The sequence below is a fragment of the Gossypium hirsutum genome, chromosome A11 (genome assembly GCF_007990345.1).
Source record: "Gossypium hirsutum isolate 1008001.06 chromosome A11, Gossypium_hirsutum_v2.1, whole genome shotgun sequence".
In the NCBI taxonomy this organism is placed as follows: Eukaryota; Viridiplantae; Streptophyta; class Magnoliopsida; order Malvales; family Malvaceae; genus Gossypium; species Gossypium hirsutum.
The window spans coordinates 5,335,463-5,360,514 of NC_053434.1; the positions used below are offsets into that span (position 1 = coordinate 5,335,463).

At 30.6% G+C, this 25,052-nt stretch overlaps 1 protein-coding gene across 1 annotated transcript; it reads left to right on the forward strand.

Moving 5' to 3' along the window:
- Positions 1-15,869: 15,869 nt before the first annotated feature.
- LOC107899569 (probable ATP synthase 24 kDa subunit, mitochondrial) lies at positions 15,870-22,012 on the forward strand. Its single transcript, XM_016825326.2, has 7 exons — positions 15,870-16,094; positions 16,628-16,721; positions 17,705-17,849; positions 18,911-19,021; positions 19,791-19,937; positions 20,334-20,456; positions 21,728-22,012. Exons 1-7 carry the CDS (start codon positions 16,056-16,058, stop codon positions 21,789-21,791), a joined length of 723 nt encoding a protein of 240 aa, XP_016680815.2. The 5' UTR covers positions 15,870-16,055; the 3' UTR covers positions 21,792-22,012.
- The last annotated feature ends 3,040 nt before the right edge of the window (positions 22,013-25,052 follow it).

Sequence of the window (25,052 nt, forward strand, 5' to 3'; positions counted from 1 at the left end):
TTTTAATTTTCTGTTTCGTTTCAGATCTAATTGTTTAGGGTTTTCGTAGGAGTTTCTCGTGACTTGGCAACTCGATCTTGGTCCGCGCGCAACCCCGTATCAGTTTGACTCTGTTTTCATTGGATGGTTACTTTATCAACATCGTCACAGAATGTTTAACAGAATGATTATTTTACTTTTTGATTTAATATATAAAGATTAATTTGTCTATTTTTTTAGTGAATAGGACAAAATGCAACTCAACTCTTAATATAGGACACTCCATTATATTTTTATTTAATCATACTCTTTTTTAATTCCACTTCAATCGCATAAAAAAAATTAAAATGTCAAATCATCACCTTAACAACAAGATAGACGAAAATTTTAATATAATGATTAAATTATATTTTTTCTTATCATATAATGATTAAATTATCATTTTTATTATAAATAATAAAATATAATCCGACTTTTAATACAAAAAGATCGATAATACTTGACACTCCTTTTTACTTTTTTTTTTTCTAATTACAGCTCAAGTTTACGAAAAGTTTAACTTTGTAGCTCCAAAAATGTATGTCTCTCTTAAGAAGTACCTATATAAAGCTGAGATAGAATGTAAAATTATTAAAGAACCGTCAACTTCATTTTAAAGAAACCCAGATTTTGAAATTGCATCATATAAGTCTGCTAGCAAAATTTTCTCACAGAACTGCAAGTTAAAGTTGGACCTAAGCATTTTATATTGCAGATGTTTTTTTATATATTTAATAAATTAAATATGGATAAGTTGGATTTGAAATTTTTTAATTCTATTGGAGCCAAGCTTAAGTAAAAAAATTATTTGAATGAATGTCAATAAAAAGGAAAGAAAAAATAAATAAAGGATATTTATCTAAACCCAACCTAAAACCAGTTCATGAACAGCTTGAGGTTAAATTACTTTAAAAAGTAAAGCTTTTCCATCAAATTACTTTAAATTTAACTTTTATAAACAAAAATTGGGTTTTCATTGAAATAATGAGGAAACTAAATTTTCGAAATATTTATTTAGTAGTACATTGACACTTATAAATATTGAACTTTTTTTTTTGTTATTTATAAAAGTTACGGTAAAATCTATTGTCCAATTAGTTGATGGTAATAAAATGACGATGTTATGATTACATCATTGGATGATGAGATCCTTCTCGAATATTGTATGAGTTGTTAAATTTATTGGATTTTTTATTATTAAGAATTGTTTAAACTATTAGCATCGTTTGTAATGGTAAAAAAATAATATTTGATAATCGAGGGTATATTGAATCCATTCATAGTCTAAATCCATTTGAATAGATATATTATTTTGATTGTTATCTTCAATCGAAAGCTTGATATTTTGAATTTTGATGTTTCATTGGAGAACATGGAAATGAGTGTTTTTTTTCCTTATAAAATTCGAGATGAATATTCAATTTGAAGTATAGATTTTTAAGATTTAATAGAATAGGATGCAAGTATTATTGAATTGATCTCAATGGTGATGAAAATGTTGAAACGATAGTATTTGAACATCAAGAAAGTGACAATTTTGCAGTGGAGCTCAAAGATATTCCTAATACTATGTTAGTTCTTTGTGCCCTTAGTGTAGTGGTTTCGTCATTTTAGTTGTAATTTTGAACTAATTGATTAAATAAAATTTCATAATTAATTTATTATATCTTCGTATGTTTGTCATTGACAATTTTTGCATGAATCGGAAAATATTAGTTCATTGATTACCTAAAGTTTAACTAATATTAAGTTGCATCATATGAAAATGATTATGATGTGTGAGCACAACTTATATTAGTAGGTGCCTATGGTCCAAAGTGTAATATCTCTTACTCGACCTGATCGCCGGTTCCGAGCAACAGAGTGCTACATTTATTGCCAGAGCAACTACTGACAATTTCACAGCAAAAACATACTTTCGCTTCAACAATCATGCAATTGATCAATAATACAACATAGAATAACATGGACATTCTTTTTTAGGTATTATACAAGCATACGAATGCTTTAGAGTTAACCCGATATCAAATAAATACCTTTTCGCAACACTTTTAAATTCTTATATAAATATTTTATAATAAATAATTTAAATATTCAATCATACCATAAACACCTATACATTATGATACACAATTAAATACGAGTCTTAATCGAGTTTACGAAAGCTCTCTTTTATTGACCCAAGAGTGAAATAAGACTAAATTATAAAGTTTTGAAAATTTAAGGCTGACATTACAATATCACCTACTCCGCATCATGATGTCACCAAATAGTTTGTCACATCATGACGTCAAGTCACTCGACATCATAATGTCACCTACTGTCCGGCTGACATTGCAACGAGAAAATGTAGTCATTGGGATGAGAACTTTATTTTTGGCAAAAATCAGGCCATTTGGTACATATTTCAAGACAACTATACCATTAACCCATTTGGTGCATAATTGCACCTTAATTTCCTACACCATACCAATCAAATTACATACCAATACATTAATCTATCCATTTCTAAACCAATATTGCCTCAAATTGGCACCATTTCATACCAATTCATCCCGATTAAACATTAACTTTACATTTCATGCTTGTAAACAATCCAAACCAAGTTTAATTGTACCAAATCAAGTTTAATTGTGCCAATTAAATGTCATACACAATATCATGCAAGTTTCCAATTCATACATCTATGCACATGAACATTAAGTTTCATAATCCCATACATACTAGGTTAACCAACAATCGATTCAACTTTACTATTACATAACACCTATGTATATGCCACAAAAGCGAGCTTTAATGATAGTATCGAATCAATAATAGGATAGTAGGAGCTCCTCGACAACCCATTAGACATGTTCCACAAGTTGTCGATCTACAAGGAAATGGAAACAATGGGATAAACATATTGAATACTTAGTAAGTCCATAGGCATTAAACTAAGTAACTTACCTCAATTAAACACTACATGTTACTTAGCTCGGTAAAGTTTGTCTAACATGACAAATCAAATATAAAAAAAGTTAGTTAACATTTAACCTCATCATATAACAATTCAAATACGAAACAAGTCAAATAACTTAGAATCATATTTCAATATAATTCTCGTGTAATAACCCGAAATTCACGGGCACCGAAAAAGTGAGTTATAGGGCCTCCGTCTTAGTGAAATAAGTTCGAAAATAATTATTAAAAATATTTATGAGCCTAGTGGTGTGTCTAATTAGGATCTAATTAGGTGAATTAGCTTAATTTAGAGTAAGAAATAAAAATGATTAAATTGAATAAAGGGTAAAAGTCTAATTATAAAGCAATAGAAAATAAAAAGGATTAAAATGGCAATTAAGCCATTGACTACAAATGAGGCGGCATATTGGTGAAATAAAATCAAAGATTTTTTTTAGGTTTTATATATTATAATGATTATTATTATGGTTTTATATTAAATTATTATAATTATTAATTAACATTATGGTTTTATATTAGATTATTATTAAATAAATTAAATTGTAGATAATTGTATGGTGATAAAAATATACATGTGTAAAAATTATATTGGTACATTTGTAATTTAAATACTTAATTACTTATAATTTAAGTAAAAAGATATTTGTTAATTAAATTATTAAATTATTAAATTATGAGATTTTTGTTTGAGAAATAAATTAAATAATGACAAATGTAATAAAATTATTGGTACAAATGTAGAATTAAATATGTGTACAATTGTAAAATATGTAAATGATGTTAAAATAGATATTTAAAATAAATATATTATAATATATGCTAATTAAATAAGTAAAACAAATAAATATAAAAGAGAAATAAAGAAACAAAAGGAAATAGAAACAGAATTGAAAACGGGAAGCAGGGGAGAAAAAGAGAAAGAAAAAGGGAAATAAAAATAAAAGAGAAAACTAAGGATTTGAAGCTTGGAGTTAATTTGCCAACAAAGAACCTGAAACGTCAGCATCGAAAGGAAATGAGAAAGTCATCGAGGACTAAAACGGGAGAATTACAGTGTGTATTACTATAATTCAAATTTTAATTATTATTGATTGCTGAAATTTTAATTGTTATGTATGGTAAGTAAGACTTAAGGTAAGTATGTGATTATTTGAAAAGTGTATTGATTGAAAAATAAATCAATGGTGACAATTGTATGGTGTTGATGGTATACACTTGTGTGAAAATTAATTTGTATATGAATTAAGATAATAGATATTTGAATTGAATGGGTATTGAAATTTTTTGTGTAAATAAAATTAAAATTAGAAAAAGTAAAATAATACCCTATTAACTTGTCGGACTAGATTTGATACAAATGGCATGCCATTGGATTTGTGATGTGATGCGGAGATTGTAGTTCGGCCGAGAAGATGTTTCTGTTATTATATACTTCGATTTATCCGAAGAGGCACTTAATGCCTTACTGGTGTGTTATGAAGGATTTAAAATATTCTGGGTGTGTTTGGGTTGGACATTCTGGTGTGTTTGGGTGGAAATCCGCGTATCTGTCATAGTCCGAGCTTTGTTAATAGGGTAAATAATTGAAATGAAATTTTGAAAATGAGATTATTTGTTTTAGCACTATTGAAAAGTACGAGAAAGAATGTATGAACTAAATTATGAATTGAATGTATGAACTAAATTATGAATTGAGTTAGAATGAGAAAAATGAATTATGAATTTAAGATTTATGAAGTAAAATAATTATATATAAAAGTAGTTTAAATAATTATAAAATTTATGGTTGATGTTTGTAATTTATTAATGCTAAATAGTCTTGATTTATAGTAATACCACTGAGTATATCCATACTCAGCGTACGGTTGTTTCCGTGCGCAGGTTAGTAGAAGTCAAGTGTCTCAGCTCAGCATCCAGAACAATCCCGACTCCAACACAAACTTGGTGATGTATATTTTTCTTTTGGGTAAAGGTGGCATGTACATATGTGTTGTTTAATCACTTGAATATGTATATTACTTTGAGTAGTGAAGGATGGATTATAAGATTTAGATGGTTAAATGAAATGGTAAGGAAAGTACATGATATTTTGATACATGAACATTAAGTTGTTAAATGAATGAAGTTTATAATCAACTTTGAATGACGCTATGATAGTTATTAAGTTAAAATTATGTTAATGATATAAATATTAGTTATATGAATGTGAAACATTGGTGTTGGTGATTTTGGTTTGAATTTGTAGGAGGTTTAGGTAAAAATAAGCAGAAATACTGCCGAAATTTTTTTTATAAAAAAAATTTGGAATACTCGAACAAGTCCCGTTATACTTTTAATACGTGTTTGAACTTCGAAAGTCCAAGATAGGGACTTAATTATTATATTATACTATGAAAGTTATATTAATTGTAAATTATTCGTACGTTGTCTGATATGTCCGGTAATGCTTCATAACTTCATTCTGGCGACAGTTTGAGGTTAGGGGGTGTTACAGTTATTGGTATCAAAGCTATCAGGTTTAGCCGATTCTCTGGCTAAATTGGGCTCGGAAGTGAGTTTAGAAGTACATGCCACTGTCGAGTCGAAATTGAGTCGGGATTTTTGGATGCTAATGTATTTATTTGATTTTGTTTTATAGATAAAATGACAGATGAAAGAATGGATAATGTTGAACAGGAAATGTATACTGGAAGTCGAGAATTAGAAGAAACTGAATCTGTTACACCTGGTGTGAATCCGGTAAATAATCAATCTCCTAACGTAAGGAGAAAAAGAAATACCTCACAAGTGTTAAGAGATATAGCTGATGCATTACAGCATATAGTGAGAGCTATACCTGCTACTACATCTGTACCTACTATCAGACAGGCCCCGGTTAAAGAGCTACGAAAATATGGTGCCACGAAATTTCAGGGATTAAAAGGAGCTGATCCATCCGTTGATGAAAATTGGATAGAAACAACAAAAAGATTTTTGCAACAATTAGACTGCACCCCCCGAGAGAGTCTGATATGTGCTATATCACTGTTACAAGGAGAAGCGTATCTCTGGTGGGAATCTGTGGTTAGACATTTACCGGATGATCAGGTAACTTGGGACTTGTTTCAAAAAGAATTTCAGAAGAAGTATATTGGGGAATTGTACATCGAAGAGAAAAAAGCAAGAGTTTTTTGTGTTGAAACAGGGGAATATGTCAGTACTGGATTATGAGCGAGAGTTCTCTAGATTGAGCAGGTATGCTTTAGAATATGTTCCAACCGAGGCTGATAGTTGTAAACGATTTCTACGGGGACTGCGAGACGAAATCAAGATTCAATTGGTAAGTCTCAGAATTACTGAACTTGTTGATCTGGTTGAGCGAGCAAAAATGATAGAACAAGTACTGGGTCTGGATAAAAAATTAGAAATTGGTAAATCAGCTGGGAAACGTATGGGAACTACTAGTTCTAATCCATTACCGAAGAGATTCAGAGAATCAAGAAGTGACTGGAGATCCAGTTTTAGTTCAGATAGAGGTGGTAGAAGCAGAGGTAAGCAGATGACAGTATCTACTAGTAGTGTGAGAGGTCCATCCCGAAGTATAGAAATTCCAGACTGTGAGCATTGCAGAAAGAAACATTTAGGTGAATGTTGGAGGATAACTCGACGATGTTTTCGATGTAGGGCCACAGATCATTTCATTCGAGATTGTCTGAAAGGTGAAAGTGCCACACCTACAACATCTCAAAGATCAGTACCTATTGTTCGTGGCAGAGGATTTAGTAGGGGTGGTTCAGGTTCTGTGTCTAAAGGTGGAGGTGTCAGAAGAAACAGCGATATAGTTACACAACAGTCAGAGGCCAAAGCGCCGGCCAGAGCGTACGTAGTCCAGACCCGTGAGGAAGGCGATGCACATGATGTTGTTACAGGTATATTTCTATTGTATTCTGAGCCTATTTATGCTTTAATTGATCCGGGTTCGTCACACTCATATATAAATTCAAAACTAGTCGGATCGGGGAACTTAGAATCTGAAATGTCTAAAGTTTCTATAGAAGTGTCTAGCCCTTTGGGACAAACGGTGTTAGTAGATAGAGTATGTCGGAGGTGCCCGTTAATCATACATGATAAAATGTTTCCTGTGGACTTGTTGATCATGCCTTTTGGTAATTTTGATATCATTTTGGGTATGGACTGGCTATATGAACATGGGGTAGTTTTGGATTGCAATAAAAAGAGGTTTAGTATTCAGACAGAAAATGGGAATAGAATTGAAGTGAATGGCATCCGTACCAGTGGTTCGACACACATTATTTTAGCGATGAAGGCTAATAAATTACTGCAGCAGGGTTGTCTAGCATACTGGGCATATATTATTAATTCTGATTCAGTTGGGAGTCAGTGCAGTTAGATTAGGACTGTATGTAAGTTTCCAAATGTATTCCCACAAGAATTATCGGGCTTACCACCTGACAGATAGGTTGAATTTGCTATTGAGGTGTATCCAGGTACAACACCAATTTCTATACCTCCGTATCGAATGTCGCCCACTGAATTGAAAAAGTTGAAGGTGCAATTACAAGATTTACTAGATCGTGGATTTATTAGACCAAGCATTTCACCCTGGGGAGCTCTAGTGTTGTTTGTTAAAAAAAAGATGGTTCTATGCGGTTATGCATTGATTATCGACAGTTGAATAAAGTGACAATCAAGAACCGGTGTCCGTTGCCTCGTATAGATGATTTGTTTGATCAGCTTAAGGGAGCTTCAGTATTTTCAAAAATTGATTTGAGATCCGGGTATTATCAGCTGAAGGTGAAGGAAAGTGATGTGTCTAAAAATGCCTTCCGTACTCGTTATAGCCATTATGAATTTTTGGTAATGCCATTTGGATTGACTAATACCCCAGCTGCTTTCATGGATCTAATGAACTGCATTTTCCAGCCGTACTTAGATCAATTTGTGGTGGCTTTCATTGATGATATATTGGTATATTCGAAGACAGAGGCAGAACATGATCAGCATCTTCGAGTAGTTCTACAAATTTTATGAGAGAAACAGCTATATAGAAAGCTCAGTAAATGCGGGTTCTGGTTATCAGAAGTGGTATTTCTGGGACATGTAGTATCTGCAGATGGAATTCGAGGTGATTTGAAAAAGATCGAAGCAATTGTTCAGTGGAAGGCACCAAAGAATGTATCAGAGGTACGCAGTTTTCTCGGTTTAGCTGGGTATTACAGGAGATTTGTAAATGGATTCTCGAAGATAGCACTACCAATGACTAAACTACTGCAGAAGAATGTTCCTTTTATTTGGGATGATCAGTGTTAGAAAAGTTTTGAAACATTAAAACGAATGTTAACCGAGGCACCAGTTTTGACATTGCCAGAATCGGGTAAAGATTTTGTAGTGTATAGTGATGCTTCTTTGAGTGGTTTGGGTTGTGTATTGATGCAGGATGGGAAGGTAATAGCCTATGCATCTCGTCAATTGAAACCACATGAAAGGAATTATCCTACTCATGATCTTGAGTTAGCAGCCGTGATTTTTGCATTGAAGATTTGGAGACATTATCTTTATGATGAAAGATGCTACATCTATACTTATCATAAGAGTTTGAAGTATCTTCTTTCTCAGAAGGAATTGAATTTGAGACAAAGGCGTTGGATAGAGCTTCTGAAAGATTATGATTGTGTTATAGACTATCATCCGGGAAGAGCTAATGTTATAGCTGATGCATTAAGCAGAAAAGCTGTAATTGAATTAAGAGCAATGTTTGCACGGCTTAGTATCACTGATGATGGGAGTCTTTTGGCCGAATTGAGAGTAAAATCGGTAATGTTTGATCAGATTAGATCAGCTCAGTTGAAAGATCATAAATTATTGAAGAAAAGAGAGATTATATAGAATGGCACAGCAGAAAATTTTAGTATTGATGATTGTGGATGCTTGAGGTTTCGAAATCAGATTTGTATTCCAAATACTTCTGCACTTAAAGAGTTGATTCTACGGGAAGCTCATGATAGTTCATTTGCTATGAACCCCGGAGGCACGAAAATGTATCGAGATTTAAGAGAATTGTACTGGTGGCCAGGGATGAAAAGAGACACAGTAGAATTTGTAAGTAAATGTTTGACTTGCCAACGAATAAAGGCAGAACATCAGGTTCCTACTGGATTGCTTCAGCCTATTAATATTCCTGAATGGAAATGGGATCGCATCACGATGGATTTTATTACGGGATTACCGTTGTCAGCAAGCAAAAAGAATGCTATTTGGGTGATAGTTGATAGACTTACCAAGTCAGCACATTTTATAGCAGTCAGGACTGATTGGTCGTTGCAGAAGCTTGCAGACGTGTATATTCGAGAAATTGTTAGATTACATGGCATTCCGATATCAATAATTTCAGATCGAGATCCTCGGTTCACATCGAGATTTTGGAGATAGTTACATGAATTGTTGGGTACTAGACTTAGTTTCAGTACAACCTTTCATCCGCAAACCGACGGACAGTCCGAACGAGTAATTCAGATATTAGAAGATATGCTCCGGGCTTATATTATTAATTTTGAATCAGGTTGGGAACGTTATTTACAATTAGCTGAATTTTTCTACAATAATAGTTTTCAATCTAGTATACAAATGGCCCCGTATAAAGCACTGTATGGTCAAAGGTGTAGATCACCGGTATGTTGGACAGAATTGAATAAAAGAAAAGTAATTGGGTCGGAATTAATTCAAGAAACAGAAGAAACAGTTAAAAAGATCAAAGATAGATTAAAGGTAGCTTTTGACAGACAAAAGTCTTATGCCGACTTGAAACGTCGAGACATTGAGTATTCAGTTGGAAAAAAAGTTTTGATATTTGGTCGGAAAGGTAAATTGACCCCACGTTTTATTGGGCCATATGAAATAGTGGAAATAATTGGACCAGTTGCATATAGATTGGCTTTACCTTCTGAATTACAAAGGATTCATGATGTTTTTCATGTTTCGATGCTACGGAAATATAGATCAGATCCTTCTCATATAATTTCTACAGAAGATATTGAAGTTCGACCTGATCTATCATATGAAGAAGAGCCGGTTCAAATTTTAGCACGGGAAGTGAAAGAATTAAGAAATAAAAAGGTTCCTTTAGTGAAAGTCCTATGGAGAAATCATAATGTTGAAGAAGCGACTTGGGAACCAGAGGAAACTATGAGAGTACAATATCCTCATCTCTTCTCAGGTAAATTTCGAGGACGAAATTTATTAAGGGGGGAGAAATGTAATAACCTGAAATTCACGGGCACCGGAAAAGTGACTTATAGGGCCTCCGTCTTAGTGAAATAAGTTCGAAAATAATTATTAAAAATATTTATGAGCCTAGTGGTGTGTCTAATTAAGATCTAATTAGGTGAATTTAGCTTAATTTAGAGTAAGAAATAAAAAGGATTAAATTGAATAAAGGGTAAAAGTTTAATTATAAAGCAATAGAAAATAAAAAGGATTAAAATGACAATAACCCATTGACTACAAATGAGGCTGCATATTAGTGAAATAAAATCAAAGATTTTTTTTAGGTTTTATATATTATAATGATTATTATTATGGTTTTATATTAAATTATTATAATTATTAATTAACATTATGGTTTAATATTAGATTATTATTATTAAATAAATTAAATTGTAGATAATTGTATGGTAATAAAAATATACATGTGTAAAAATTATATTGGTACATTTGTAATTTAAATACTTAATTACTTATAATTTAAGTAAAAAGATATTTGTTAATTAAATTATTAAATTATTAAATTATGAGATTTTTGTTTGAGAAACAAATTAAATAATGACAAATGTAATAAAATTATGGTACAAATGTAGAATTAAATATGTGTACAATTGTAAAATATGTAAATGATGTTAAAATAGATATTTAAAATAAATATATTATAATATATGCTAATTAAATAAGTAAAACAAATAAATATAAAAGAGAAATAAAGAAACAAAAGGGAATAGAAACAGAATTGAAAACGGGAAGCAGGGGAGAAAAAGAGAAAGAAAAAGGGAAATAAAAATAAAAGAGAAAACTAAGGATTTGAAGCTTGGAGTTAATTTGCCAACAAAGAACCTGAAACGTCAGCATCGAAAGGAAATGAGAAAGTCATCGAGGACTAAAACGGGAGAATTACAGTGTGTATTACTATAATTCAAATTTTAATTATTATTGATTGCTGAAATTTTAATTGTTATGTATGGTAAGTAAGACTTGAGGTAAGTATGTGATTATTTGAAAAGTATATTGATTGAAAAATAAATAAATGGTGACAATTGTATGGTGTTGATGGTATACACTTGTGTGAAAATTAATTTGTATATGAATTAAGATAATAGATATTTGAATTGAATGGGTATTGAAAATTTTTGTGTAAATGAAATTAAAATTAGAAAAAGTAAAATAATACCCTATTAACTTGTCGGACTAGATTTGATACAAATGGCATGCCATTGGATTTGTGATGTGATGCGGAGATTGTAGTTCGGCCGAGAAGATGTTTCTGTTATTATATACTTCGATTTATCCGAAGAGGCACTTAATGCCTTACTGGTGTGTTATGGAGGATTTAAAATATTCTGGGTGTGTTTGGGTTGGACATTCTGGTGTGTTTGGGTGGAAATCCGCGTATCTGTTATAGTCCGAGCTTTGTTAATAAGGTAAATAATTGAAATGAAATTTTGAAAATGAGATTATTTATTTTAGCACTATTGAAAAGTACGAGAAAGAATGTATGAACTAAATTATGAATTGAATGTATGAACTAAATTATGAATTGAGTTAGTATGAGAAAAATGAATTATGAATTTAAGATTTATGAAGTAAAATAATTATATATAAAAGTAGTTTAAATAATTATAAAATTTATGGTTGGTGTTTGTAATTTATTAATATTAAATAGTCTTGATTTATAGTAATACCACTGAGTATATCTATACTCAGCGTACGGTTGTTTCCGCGCACAGGTTAGTAGAAGTCAAGTGTCCCGGCTCAACATCCAGAATAATCCCGACTCCAACACAAACTTGGTGATGTATATTTTTCTTTTGGGTAAAGGTGGCATGTACATAAGTGTTGTTTAATCACTTGAATATGTATATTACTTTGAGTAGTGAAGGATGAATTATAAGATTTAGATGGTTAAATGAAATGGTAAGGAAAGTACATGATATTTTGATACATGAACATTAAGTTGTTAAATGAATGAAGTTTATAATCAACTTTGAATGATGCTATGATAGTTATTAAGTTAAAATTATGTCAATGATATAAATATTAGTTATATGAATGTGAAACATTGGTGTTGGTGATTGTGGTTTGAATTTGTAGGAGGTTTAGGTAAAAATAAGCAGAAATGCTGCCGAAATTTTTTTTATAAAAAAAAAATTTGGAATACTCGAACAAGTCCCGTTATACTTTTAATACGTGTTTGAACTTCGAGAGTCCAAGATAGGGACTTAATTATTATATTATACTATGAAAGTTATATTAATTGTAAATTATTCGTAAGTTGTCTGATATGTCCGGTAATGCTTCATAACTTCATTCTGGCGACGGTTTGGGGTTAGGGGGTGTTACATCTCGAAACCAATTCAACATTTAACCATATGAACATCATTCTCATAATATCATATCATTCCATCTATTTATCAACTATAAATTCAATTTCAATTTGATGTCAATCACTGTTTCATTTCATTATTTGAATTCTCAATTGAATTCATTGATTCATCACATTTCCATATTGGCCATTCAGGCTTGTATAACTGGTTCGTATGATTTTTCATATGCCATCGATATTCGTATATCACAATATGTATACAAATCATAATATCATAATATCAACCCAATTCAAATATCATTTATCCAATTTTCATTTTGTACCCTTATTAACCTGATTTGAATTCGAACGGATACATGGATCTAACCAATCATACCAGTTTGGCACTAGTGCTTTATCAGACTATGCTAAAATAGTTTGCGCCCTGCACTCATCATTGTGTTTGGCACCTAGTGCCTCATCGGTATAACCGAAGTATAAATGTGTCCAGCACTCATCGGCTCATAGTCGAAGTAACTTGTACTCGACCTATCTTATGGCATGCCAATTATATTCAACTCTACCTAAACAGTTAATAGGGTAACCTTTTATTCAATCGTCATATTGTTCAATTAGCATTTAAACAACTTAATTCATATATCAAATCATCAGTTTGTCACATATCATGTCATAGTTCAAACCAATTCAAGGTCAATTCCTTAATTTAATTGAATTACACAATTTCAATTCTATTAAATTTAATCTTCTATCTCGATAATCAGTCAAATTCAGACCATTGTGATTTAATCAGTCACCATCAACTATTAATTCATTAATATTTGTAACTCATTGTATTCAATTTATCTGTTAATTTATCATTTTTTTACAATTTAGTCCATATCTCACATTTTGTACCAAATTACAAACAATTCAAATTACTATTAAACATACACGAATTCATGATTTAAATATATATAATAATTTATATACAATCATACCATATGAAATTACCTAGCCAAAACATTAACAAAAAACTCTCTAAGGACTAATCAACGAATTTTGTCATTTCCTCAATTATATTGGATTTGGTCCAATTTTCAATCTATTCAATAATTCAATTCAATTTATCAATTCTGAATATCTTATATCATCATATCATAAGCATATGTCAGTTCATTTTTATTATTCAAACGTCTAGTAAAGTTTTACATTTTGTTCAATTTAGTCTCTAAAACCTAAATTACATCTTTCAAATTTGAGCTTTGAATTCGTAATCAATCTCAATTTCATCCTTTTACAACCCTCTATTGTCAATAATTATAGAATTACTTATTTTGAAATTTATGCACTTTATCCATATGTTCAAATACTAGCAATTAAACTCTACAAGTTAATCATTTTTCATATCTAAGCTTAAAATATAACAAATTAACACCAATTTCATCAAGAAATCATCAATGGTTACTTTTAGAAAATTTAACAATTTTACAAATTAATACATGAACTAGCTAAATCAAGCTCCCACGATCCCAAAAATATAAAAATTACAAGAAAAATAACTTAATTACAATAACTTACCAATAACCAAAAGCTTGAAACTAAAAAAAAATGGTTGCTAGGTTAAAGAAGAAAAGAAAATAATGGATGATAACTTTTAAATTTTACTTATATACGTACAATTAAATTAATTAAGAGTAATTAATTAATTAAACTTAAAATTATTTATTTATTTAAATTATGATCTAAATTTCACAAATAAAAATTACAATTACTTAATTGGTCTTCCACTTAATTACAAATCCATAACTATTAATTTTTAACATTTTTACAATTTAGTCTTTATACCTTAATTAGTCACTAGTTCGGTATAATTATCTATCCAAAATTCAATTCACCTATATAATAAATTTGTAATTATTTAATAAAAATATTTACTGCCTTAGTTTACGAAAACGAGATCCTGATACCTTATTTTCCAAAATCATCGACTTTGGGGTTAATACACTTGTACCATAACTAACTATCCAGTTAACAAATTCGACAGACTAAAATTCAATATAGTATTATAGTTTTCTCGTAAATATTAATTAATAATATTTACGGACTCGATCATCAAAAAATAGGGTTCTGAAACAACCGTTTTCAACATCACTGGCTTTCGAGTCGTTATACAAATGATCAAAATGAGTAGTTGATTGATGAGACTATTCTTGTGTTTATTAAGTCCAAATGGGAAGATACGTTGTCTTAAGTATAAGAGTAGTTGACTCCGAAAAAATAGAAACATAAGCATGATTGTCTAGATTGATAATACATCCGATAAGACCTAAGTATAATTTATACCAGACCTGTTTATAGATTTATTCACTTGTGACGTTCATGGTGTGATTTACCTTAATCCAAAATAAGTGGCTGAACATGTGTACTTAATTTATATGCTTTGATATATTGAAAGGTTGAGTTCCATTGGTGTTAGAGCCGAAAACTGATATGTTAGGTATATTACTTATATATATCATGATTTCACTTTCACTTACAGTAAGCGAAATTATAACTCGGTTAAAGAATCAATGATACCCTTTCACTGGTATTGCGTGAATTATGAAAAAAAAACGTGGACATGAGTTATTCGTTTGGGATGAATGATTATTCTTACTATTTTTTAACAGTAATGTTTTTTATTGTGGAAAATGCAATGGTCACCATAAGCTTAAATAATATCAAAATAGGTGAACATATCTTAACCTAAATGGATCAATGATATGTTATAAGGTCAATGATATGTTGTAAGGGTAACACAAAAATGATAAGGTTAATAGACAAAAACATAAATTTATATTACTTTCGTAATGATATATAACGGGGAAGATCAATCATGATACTTTTAGTGGATTGACTCCATGCCTAAATAATTGGTGATTAATAGACGAAAAATCGAAACTTAAATACAAATGATTTAAAACCTAATTATATATCCGATTGACCCCTCCATTAGCTCAACACAACTTTACATAAAGTGTAAATAAGAACAATTACAACGAATGAATGAAAATGGCGAATGGTAAATACATATTAGTATAAATATCAATGTTTGTCTGGTTATTAGTAAAAATCACTAAACACTAAGATATTTTTGAACAAATTTCATGCTCTGCTTTTTTACTTATTTCTTTTATTCTAATAAATTTTTTTCTAATTATTTGATTGTTGATACTTATTATAACTGTATTGAATCAAAATTTAAAAATTTTGAATCGCATAAATTACTATTTGTAGGAAATGTATTTTAAAAAATACAAACAATGTAAAAATGAAAAAAAAAACCTATTTAATAAAATCCGCCAAAATTATTATCTGATACCAAGCAAGAGGTGAAAGTAAATCCAACGGTGAAAATCGAACACAAAGCAGCTCGCGACTCCATCAGCATATCAGACTGCAAGCGGATTTCCAAAACAAATACTAGAAACCCTACTCCCAAATAGAAGTTTGATTGAGCTCTCTCATGGCGTTTTCTACTCGTCTCCTCTACAAATCTCGCCAGGTCTTTCGTCTTCACTCCAGATCTCCATTTATGATTTCTTTAAAATTTCTGCTTTAAATTCGAACCTTTATTTTACTTTTTTTTTTCATTTCAATCTTTATGATTCAAAAGGTTCGTTTCTCGTTTTTCAGATTATTCGGGTTTCGTTTATTTCATTTGTGGATCTGTTATGCGAAATGGAAATTTGATGTTTAGATTATACTTACAGATTTAGCTAAAAATTGGAAGTCATTTGTGTTAAATTGCCGTTTTATATTATGGGATTTCATCTAATATTTTATGAGAAAATGTTGGAATAAAAGTTCCTATATTTTTTTTTCCGAAAAAAATGATAAATATTAAGCACGATTTCAGCCACAAGCCCACTACAGCTGAAAGAAAAAATATTACAGAATCTAGCATACATTATTTTTATTATTTTTATTTTATGTTATTAATTTTACTAATCCGCGGTATAATATGTTTTTTTTGTCTTTGATGTTTGGCTGAGATATTGCATCTTTTAGAAATTAATATTTGGGTAATTTGTACAGCTTTATGGTAATCAAGCTGTTCTGCGGCAGGAGGTTGCCATTCCTGTCCGGTTTTACTCTAAAGAGGCTTCTCCCCCTGGTTTAAAAGGAGATGGTAAGTGTATATGAAGATGCTTGCTTTGCTTTTGACCTTAATTTGGATCCCCACTACATGCTTCTCCCGGCTTGTATTATATATATGCCTGTGTAATGCAGGAGCTGCTATTATGATATTTTATTGTTTCACTCTTATTTATTGATTGTTGGAGATATGGATGGATGGTTAGGATTATAAGTTTTAATCTAGGAATAGGAATATAGGATTAAAGCTTTATTTGTAACTTAGCATAAATAAGTTGTGAAATAGATTTACAACTACTTTATTATTTTTAAGGATAAATCTCAAATCTATACCTGAATATTGTGCAACGTGATAGGTGAACTTTGATTTTGTTCAATTTAATACATAGAAATGTAAATTTAAATTAAATTTTAATTTCACAGATCACTCACTATTTCGAACATGAAACTGTTTTATGTTTACTTATTGCATACACTTATAATTAAATTTACCCAACATGAATTAATTGGAATTATTATTTTTTAATGTATAATAATATCAAAACCAAAGTTCCATGCATAAGATTGAATAAAAATTAAAGTTTGACATGCATAATTGCACCAAATCAAAGTTAACTTGTTATATTACACATTGGATTAAAGCTCTTGTGTAATTAGGAGATTTATCCCCTTTTTTTAATCAATAGAATTAGAAACTAGAGGTTTATCTAACCCCATGATTTCCAAGAATTCTAATTTTTATGTTACTCGTTTTGAGACTTAATTTTATTGATTTTCTGCTGTTTTCTCCCGGAACCTAATCATTATGTTTCTGTGGACTACCTGTTTTATGCTTGGGCCTTGGTGCATTGTTGATGTGGTTTCATTTTCTATAACCTAGAGGTTTGATGCTTTGATGCATATGTGAATGTAGCAGGATGAAGTGTCTTTTTCATGTTGAGCTCATGTTATCTGTTACTTATTCTTGTTCTTGTGTGTGGTTTACTGATGAATTTGTTTTTTGCTTCGATAAAAAAGAGATATTGAAAAATATCTTTGTGGAGGTTAAGAACAAATTCGAGACAGCATTGGGAATATTTAGGAAGGAGAAAATCACCATTGACCCAGATGACCCAGCTGCTGTCTCTCAGTATGCAAATGTTATGAAGACTGCTAGAGAAAAGTAAGTTTTTTCTCTCTTTCGTGGTTGACTTGTTCTACCACTCTTTTCCTTTGAGCATTTGCACAACTGTTTTTATTTAGTTTAGATTAGATAATATTTGCTAATCGCTAGAACTTTGGGAAGCAACAAGGTAGAAACTAGAAAGTAGAAACGGGGATTGAGAGTGCTTCTTTGCTCCCATCCCTGAACCTTTACAATACAATAGCACTTCACCGCATTGTGCGAAAAAAGGGCATTTCATCACTGCTGTACAAGGAGTGCTTAATATTTGCCAATGCCCCCTCTCCCAATCAGCCAACCCAGGTCCAAGCCAAAGGCCAAAACTGTATTTCTCTCATAAAAGTGCCGGTAATGAGGAAAATATGAGAATAAATTACTTAAGTCAACATTTAAGAGATTAAACTGAATGCTGTTGTCATGTTTGATTGTAAAAAATAGTTTTAGAAATAAAATCAAAATTTAACATTTCTCAAACTCTGTAATTACGCAGCTCTTACATGTTTGCTTGAGATCTGGTGGATAATGTTTTATGGGAAGGAGGACTTTATAAATTGTAACTGCTCTCCTTTTCTATTATTTACAATTGTTGAATCATGCCTTCCCCATTGTTTCTTCTCTTTTAATTGAAGCTAACCAGAAGATAATAGAATGAGACCATATTTAGTTAATTGCTATGAAAACTGATTTGAGAAGCCTTATTGAGCCAATCTTATTGGACTCAGATTTTGGTGTTCTTAAACCTGTACATGCAAGGGGTTTAGGCGGTTAGCTTCTTTTTCATTAAAGTAGCTGATTCTCAGCTTGGTTAATTTGTAGTTAAAATGTTTAGTTGTTTATAAGGACCAATTTCTTGAAGTTGTTATAACAAATTTGCTCAATATCACTTCATTTTAAACAGTAACCATAAGAGATCTTATTTAAATCTGAGGTCGTAAACTGTCTTTTATTACTCTTGTTGTATTATTCCATTTCTCACCTTATGCTGTCCTGAAATAGTGCTTTAAATATGGCATGCATTTCACTGCTTTATAATTTGTTTGTCTAATATCTGTATCCTGCAGGGCTGGCTTGTTTTCAGAGTCTCAACGGATTAAATACACCATCGAAACACGAACTCAGGGCATTCCAGATGTCCGAACATATTTATTGACACTGAAGGAAATAAGATCCAAGTATGTTAATCCCTATTTCTCAGTTAGTTGTGTATCGTTTGTAAATCCTTAATATTGTAGAATACCATATTTGGTAGTTTAGGGCTCATTTGTTTCACAGAAAATAAACTCAGAGTCAATGGAAACATTGACCAATTTTTCCAAAGCAAAATGTCATGGGAATTCAAAATTTCAAATGCCAAAACTATCTCAGCAAGGGAATTCAAATGCACGTCCTTTTTGCCAAAAAAAATAAATAAAATTAGTAAATTATTACTTTCTGACTGTTTTGCATTCTTTTATATTTATGATATTTATGCATGTATATTTAAATGTTGCAAAATTATTATTTATCATTATTATTATTTTGGACAATAGTAATGACATTATTTTAATAGTTCTTATAGTGATGCTGATTTTCCAGAAAAAAAGAAACCATATAATGGAATATGTTTTATACCACATCATTTAAACAACAGGCAATAGCAGCTTTTCCAGAAATTGTTTATAGGAAGCAGTTTCTGTGAAACAAAACGAAGCCTTAAATTTGTCTCCTTCTGCCATGGTAGCATGTCTTTGCTGTCCCTGTTTGTTTCAGATTTTCCTCTTTCCGGGAAGTATGTAGCTTTCACTGAATGAAAATATTGGAGTCTTGTTTTGCATGGAAAATTCCTATTAGAGTTGAGTTGAACTTGTGTTTTGATTGTAAGATCTGCTTCTGACTATTTCCATATTATCTTTTTATGATTAATCTTTTATTTTATTCATATCTTTTTTCAACCTTCTGAAGGAGAGGACTCACTGATGAACTTGGTGCTGAGGCTATGATGATGGGTGCGTTGGATAAAGTTGAAAAAGAAATCAAGAAGCCTCTTATGAGGGATGACAAGAAATCAATGGCTCTTCTTACTGCTGAGTTTGATAAGATCAATAAGAAGTAAGCATTCTTTTCGATAGCCAGATATGTTCCTTTAACAATTGTCTAGGCATTTCTGAAAATAGAAAAGCATGCAAATTATATTATTGGACTCGGAATGAGCTAGATTCTTTGTGCAATTCCAGCAAATGGCCTCGTTCCAGAAAATAATGAATTTTTTTAGCCATTTTTGCAAAGCATGTTTCACATTCTGCCCGCTTTTACATAATGGCTGCTGTAACATGTGATTTTGAGTTGTTGAGCTCCAAATTTGCTTCTATCCCTAAATTAAAGCGGAGAGCTGCGTTTTATTATTTGCTTATGAGTTTTGGAGGAGTTTTAAATTTAGGCTTTGCTTCTGTTCCTAAATTGAAGTGGAGAGTTATGTTTGTGTCTTCTTTTGCAACTGTTCACTAGGCTTGGGATCCGGAAGGAAGACCTGCCCAAGTATGAAGAACAACTGGAGCTAAAAATTGCCAAGGCGCAATTGGAGGAGCTGAAGAAGGATGCTCTTGAAGCAATGGAAACACAAAAGAAGCGGTATGTTAAAAGTTCTTGTGTACCTAAGAATTAGCCAGAAAAACGATCCAAGCATACTAAAACATACACACACAGACAAAATACATAGAGAAAAAGCAAAATACCAAGTTGAAACCATTGAGAGAGGTGGAAAAGGTTCGGGTTTAGGTTTTAAGTTAGTTCATATATTTAGGGTAAGATAGTATTTTAATATCAATATCTTAAAATATGTGATGTAAAAAAGGAAAGTTTGATTATCGAACATATTATTAAGATACTCGAATTTGGCTCACTAAATAGCTTGAGCTGCTCAAGCTTGGGTTTTGAACAACTGAATCTAAGTTGAATTTTTTTCGAGTCAAACTCAAATAGCTTGCGATATCAAGTGTTTCATTGACACCTCTAGTTCTTGGGCGTGGCTGCTGGGACATTTCAGTTGGATGAAATCGGTTTAGTTGCTTGGACCATAGATCATAAAAATGGCCTTCTTTAGTCATACTATTGGGTGAAACTTTTGAACTGTTAATTTGGGAGAAACATTATACTATTATAGTTTGTATAACCAAGAGAGATGATATTTATCAAATCATACATCTACACTGTTTATACAACCAAATCATTATCTGCCTGGAATTTGCAGTAAAATGTTGGATGAACGTTTTATTGGTATGCATGTTACTCGGGCTCAGAGTGTCAGATATTGCTATATGTTTGACACTTGCATATTCATTTTTCTTTTGCCTTTTAAGCTCTCTGTACATATTTCGAAGATCATAACGTCAAATTTATGTAGAAATGTCTTAACATAATTGTCAAACATGAGGGTTTTAGGAAAACTGTAAGTGTCTGGGTAATATAGTTTGTACTCAGGACATTTATATATGAAATGTTCTTAAATGAGTTAAATCACATTTTGAGATTTAAACTTGGCAACTTTTCCCACATTGAGGCCTGAACTTTTTTTTTTTTGTCTAAGCTAGACTTTGAACTTGACAGCTGTTCTCACATTGAGACTCTTCAACTTTTTTTTTATCCAAATTAGTCCTTGAAAACCTTAAATTTCAGGCCTCAATGTGGGAATAATTGTCAAGTTCAAGGTCTAACTTGAATAAAAAAAGTTCAAGCCCCAATATGAGAAAAGGTGCCAAGTCCAAGTCTCAATGTGGGAACAATTGTCAAGTTTAGTATTAACTTGGATAAAAAAATTTAGACCCCAAATAGAGAGATTTAACCCTTTTTAAATCTTTGTTGCGATAAAAATTGATGCAATTTTTTATTTTATCTTTTGTCAGGGAGGAATTCAAGGATGAGGCAATGCCTGATGTGAAGTCATTGGACATCCGGAACTTCATCTGAAACTCGAAATTCGCCTTTGGTGGTTCCAGTTTGAGGGTGAACAAGTATAACTGTTCAACGAGTGCTTAAAACCTTTCTTTTTCATTTTGCTACAATAATATGATAATTAATAATAATGAAAAAGTGAAACCGGTGATTTGAAAGTGCCCAACCGTCAGATCTGATCAACTTAAATTGTTGTTTTTGTTTGTGTTTATTATTCTCAAGTTTTTGGGATGAAATCTCGGCTCTTTATTGTTATGATTTGGTTGGTTGTATGAAAACAAACATCGATCCGTCTTTGAGGTAGATAAACCGCATCCTTAATAATTAGCTTTTTATGATGGCAAAATTATGTGGATATTTTTTATTAGCTTGGACAAATTTATCAATAAAAAGATTTATATTTTTCCTTGCCATTAAGTGACATTGTTATAAGTTGCTTTTCTTTTGTGGGTACCGTTACAGAAGTTAAAAGAATACGATGGAATTATTTTATTTTTGTAAAAAAGAAGAAGAGAGAATATAGATATTAATTAATTATTTTTAAAAGAAACAAGTGTGGTTATTAATAAATTAAGATAAAATTATGAAAAGATGCGTCCTATCTCGCTATCTTAACTCCTTACCACGTGATGCGCACTTTCAAATCCAAATTTCAAGGATTTTTGCCCTAGTTTTATGAGTATTTATTTCTTTATTATGCCATGTTATTATATTCTAACAACTGACAACAAACTCGTGGGAACAAGGAAGGTGAAGGCTTATATCATCACTGTGCTCTTTCTTTCAATGTTTTCCTATAGCTGTTTCCTGTACATTTTGTGAGATTAAAGATAACTTAAAGATTAATTATTATTATGGTGAAATTAAAATAATCATGAAATATATGTTCTTATGTTTGAATGTAGAAATAGTATTGTGAGTTTATAAAAAGAAAAAAAATGGGACTTCGGAATAAATAAATTTTTATGTAACAAGTTTAATTATTCGATATTTTTGGAGTTAATAAAAAATAAATTATTATTACCTTTTCTTCCAAAGAATAATTATTTTTAAAAGAAATATTGGTATACCTACAGATGTTAAAATATAATTTTTTATTAACTTTATTAATATATAATTTTTTAATGACTTAAATTATATAAAATTATATAAATAAATAAAAATGTCCGTGTACAACTTTATACACTCTCCATACTTCACCCTTTCCTTATCCCAAGTTATTACTTCCTATATTAAAAATTTATTTCAAAATTTAAAATGTAAAAACTTCACAAATGCTATGAAAGTAAGTAATTTAAAGTGGCATCATAAAAAAAACAAAACGAAAAAAAAAATCCTTATTTTTGGAGAAAAAAAAACTAAACTAGATGAAGTAAATTAACTAAAAATCTGATATTGGCGGGTAAATCGAGCGAGTCAAAAAAGGAAAAAGAAAAATGGCGTGGGAAGGGAAACGGGGTTGTTTATTGGACAAAAAGATGAAATCGGCGCCGTCGCTTTGGTTAAGAGAGTGGCGTCATCGTCGCTGTCCGAGTGGGCACGGCACGGGGTGGCGTGGGGGACCACCTCCTGTAAGCGCACGTGGGCACATCAGATCCACCCCCCCACTGACTTTGCTTTTTGCTTGGCTGAGAGAGAAAAGAGTTGGCTCAGCTATTTTCATTTATTTATTTCTGCCCCACTTGCCTTTCTCCTGCCCCTAACTTATCCGCTTACTTTTGATTTAATTAATAATGCTAACTAATGTATTTTTTAAGGAGTTGAGTGGAAGTTTAATCAATTATTACATTTGTAAAAATATTTATTAATAATTAAACTTAAATTGAGATATTAAACTACGCTTAACAACTCGTTAAACCAAACTTATATATTTTATAAAATTCGACCTTCAAGGCTCCTCCTTTTGATTAATTTAGAACCATGCAAGTGTTAATTACCATCCGTTAGGTTTGGTCAGTTCAAATCAAGCTTTATTCAGGGGAATTTTTATAATTCAAAGTCTATATCATTTCAATTACTATTTTAATAAGAAATATATATTTTAACTATATCGTATACAGCTATCATTATCATTTTGTGAAAAATTATCACACATCAAAAAATACTCCAACATTATTTGACGCATTTGCAGACTTAAGGGAGTTAGTAGGTCCCCAATCCCCATCTATAAATTATAAAATTTTTAATTAATAATGATAAAATTATATTTTAACTCTTAAAATAATAAAAAAATAATTTAATTTTTTAAAAAGTATTAAAAATATAAATTATTAAAATGATAAAATTTTATTTTTACAATAGTAAAAATATACAATTTAATAACCACCTCAAAATTTTTTTTCTAACTCTACTATTGATTTGACATTACCTTGCCTTCTAAAGAGGTACTATTTGGTTATTAATTGAAGTAGGTAGCAAGTAATAACCGAATATAATTTATACTATTTTTTAAATACCTAATTAATTTGATATCACTCTAATTCAACCGGTAAATGATTAAAACTATAGTTTTTATAAAATAAAATATGTTATCAATAGGAATTTTTAATATATATTTATATAAAATTATAAGATCTAAAGATTAATACATAATAAAATTTAAATTTAATACCATAAATTTTTTTTTTATAAAGTAATGTTGATACTCCATCTTTGATAACCATAATTAAGCTTGGGTGATGGGTTAATTGACATAGGAAGTAACAATAAAAATACCACATTAAATATTTTTAAATACAAATATCACATAAAAAAGAAGTATTCTAACAAGGTTGCATTCAAGACAGTACCTTAAAAATATATTATTAGTAGATTCATCAAATTGCTCCAATTCTTCCTAGGTCGCTGGCATCTTTTCCTACATTCCTTCACTTAACTTTTCTATTTTCTATTTTCTATTTTTTTATTAAAAAAAAGCAGGATTAACAGATTTATGAGCACTTTTCACCCTATTTTCAGCAAAAAGTGTGACCACCTTTATATATATATACAAGTCAGTTTCATAAATACAAAAAATAAAAATAAAAAAATTCAATCAAATGATCAAAACTCCAAATTTCATGCACAATATCTGCCCAACCAATTTATTCTCTTTGATTTGAACTATTAAAGATTCAATGCCTCTTTTCAGTTTTATCTGTTGATTAAAAAAATTCCATCATGTTCAGGTCTTTTTTGAACCTTCCTTTATTTATTGTAAATTGTTCTATCATTTATTGAATTGATATGTTTAGAAAAACAAACAACAAACTAATATTTGATCCTATGATAATATTT

Coding starts and splice junctions, on each gene's coding strand:
- LOC107899569 (XM_016825326.2), top strand. CDS start 16,056: ATGGCGTTTTCTACTCGTCTCCTCTACAAATCTCGCCAG. Junction 17,850..18,910: donor ATGAAGACTGCTAGAGAAAA/GTAAGTTTTTTC, acceptor TGTATCCTGCAG/GGCTGGCTTGTTTTCAGAGT. Junction 19,022..19,790: donor CTGAAGGAAATAAGATCCAA/GTATGTTAATCC, acceptor AACCTTCTGAAG/GAGAGGACTCACTGATGAAC.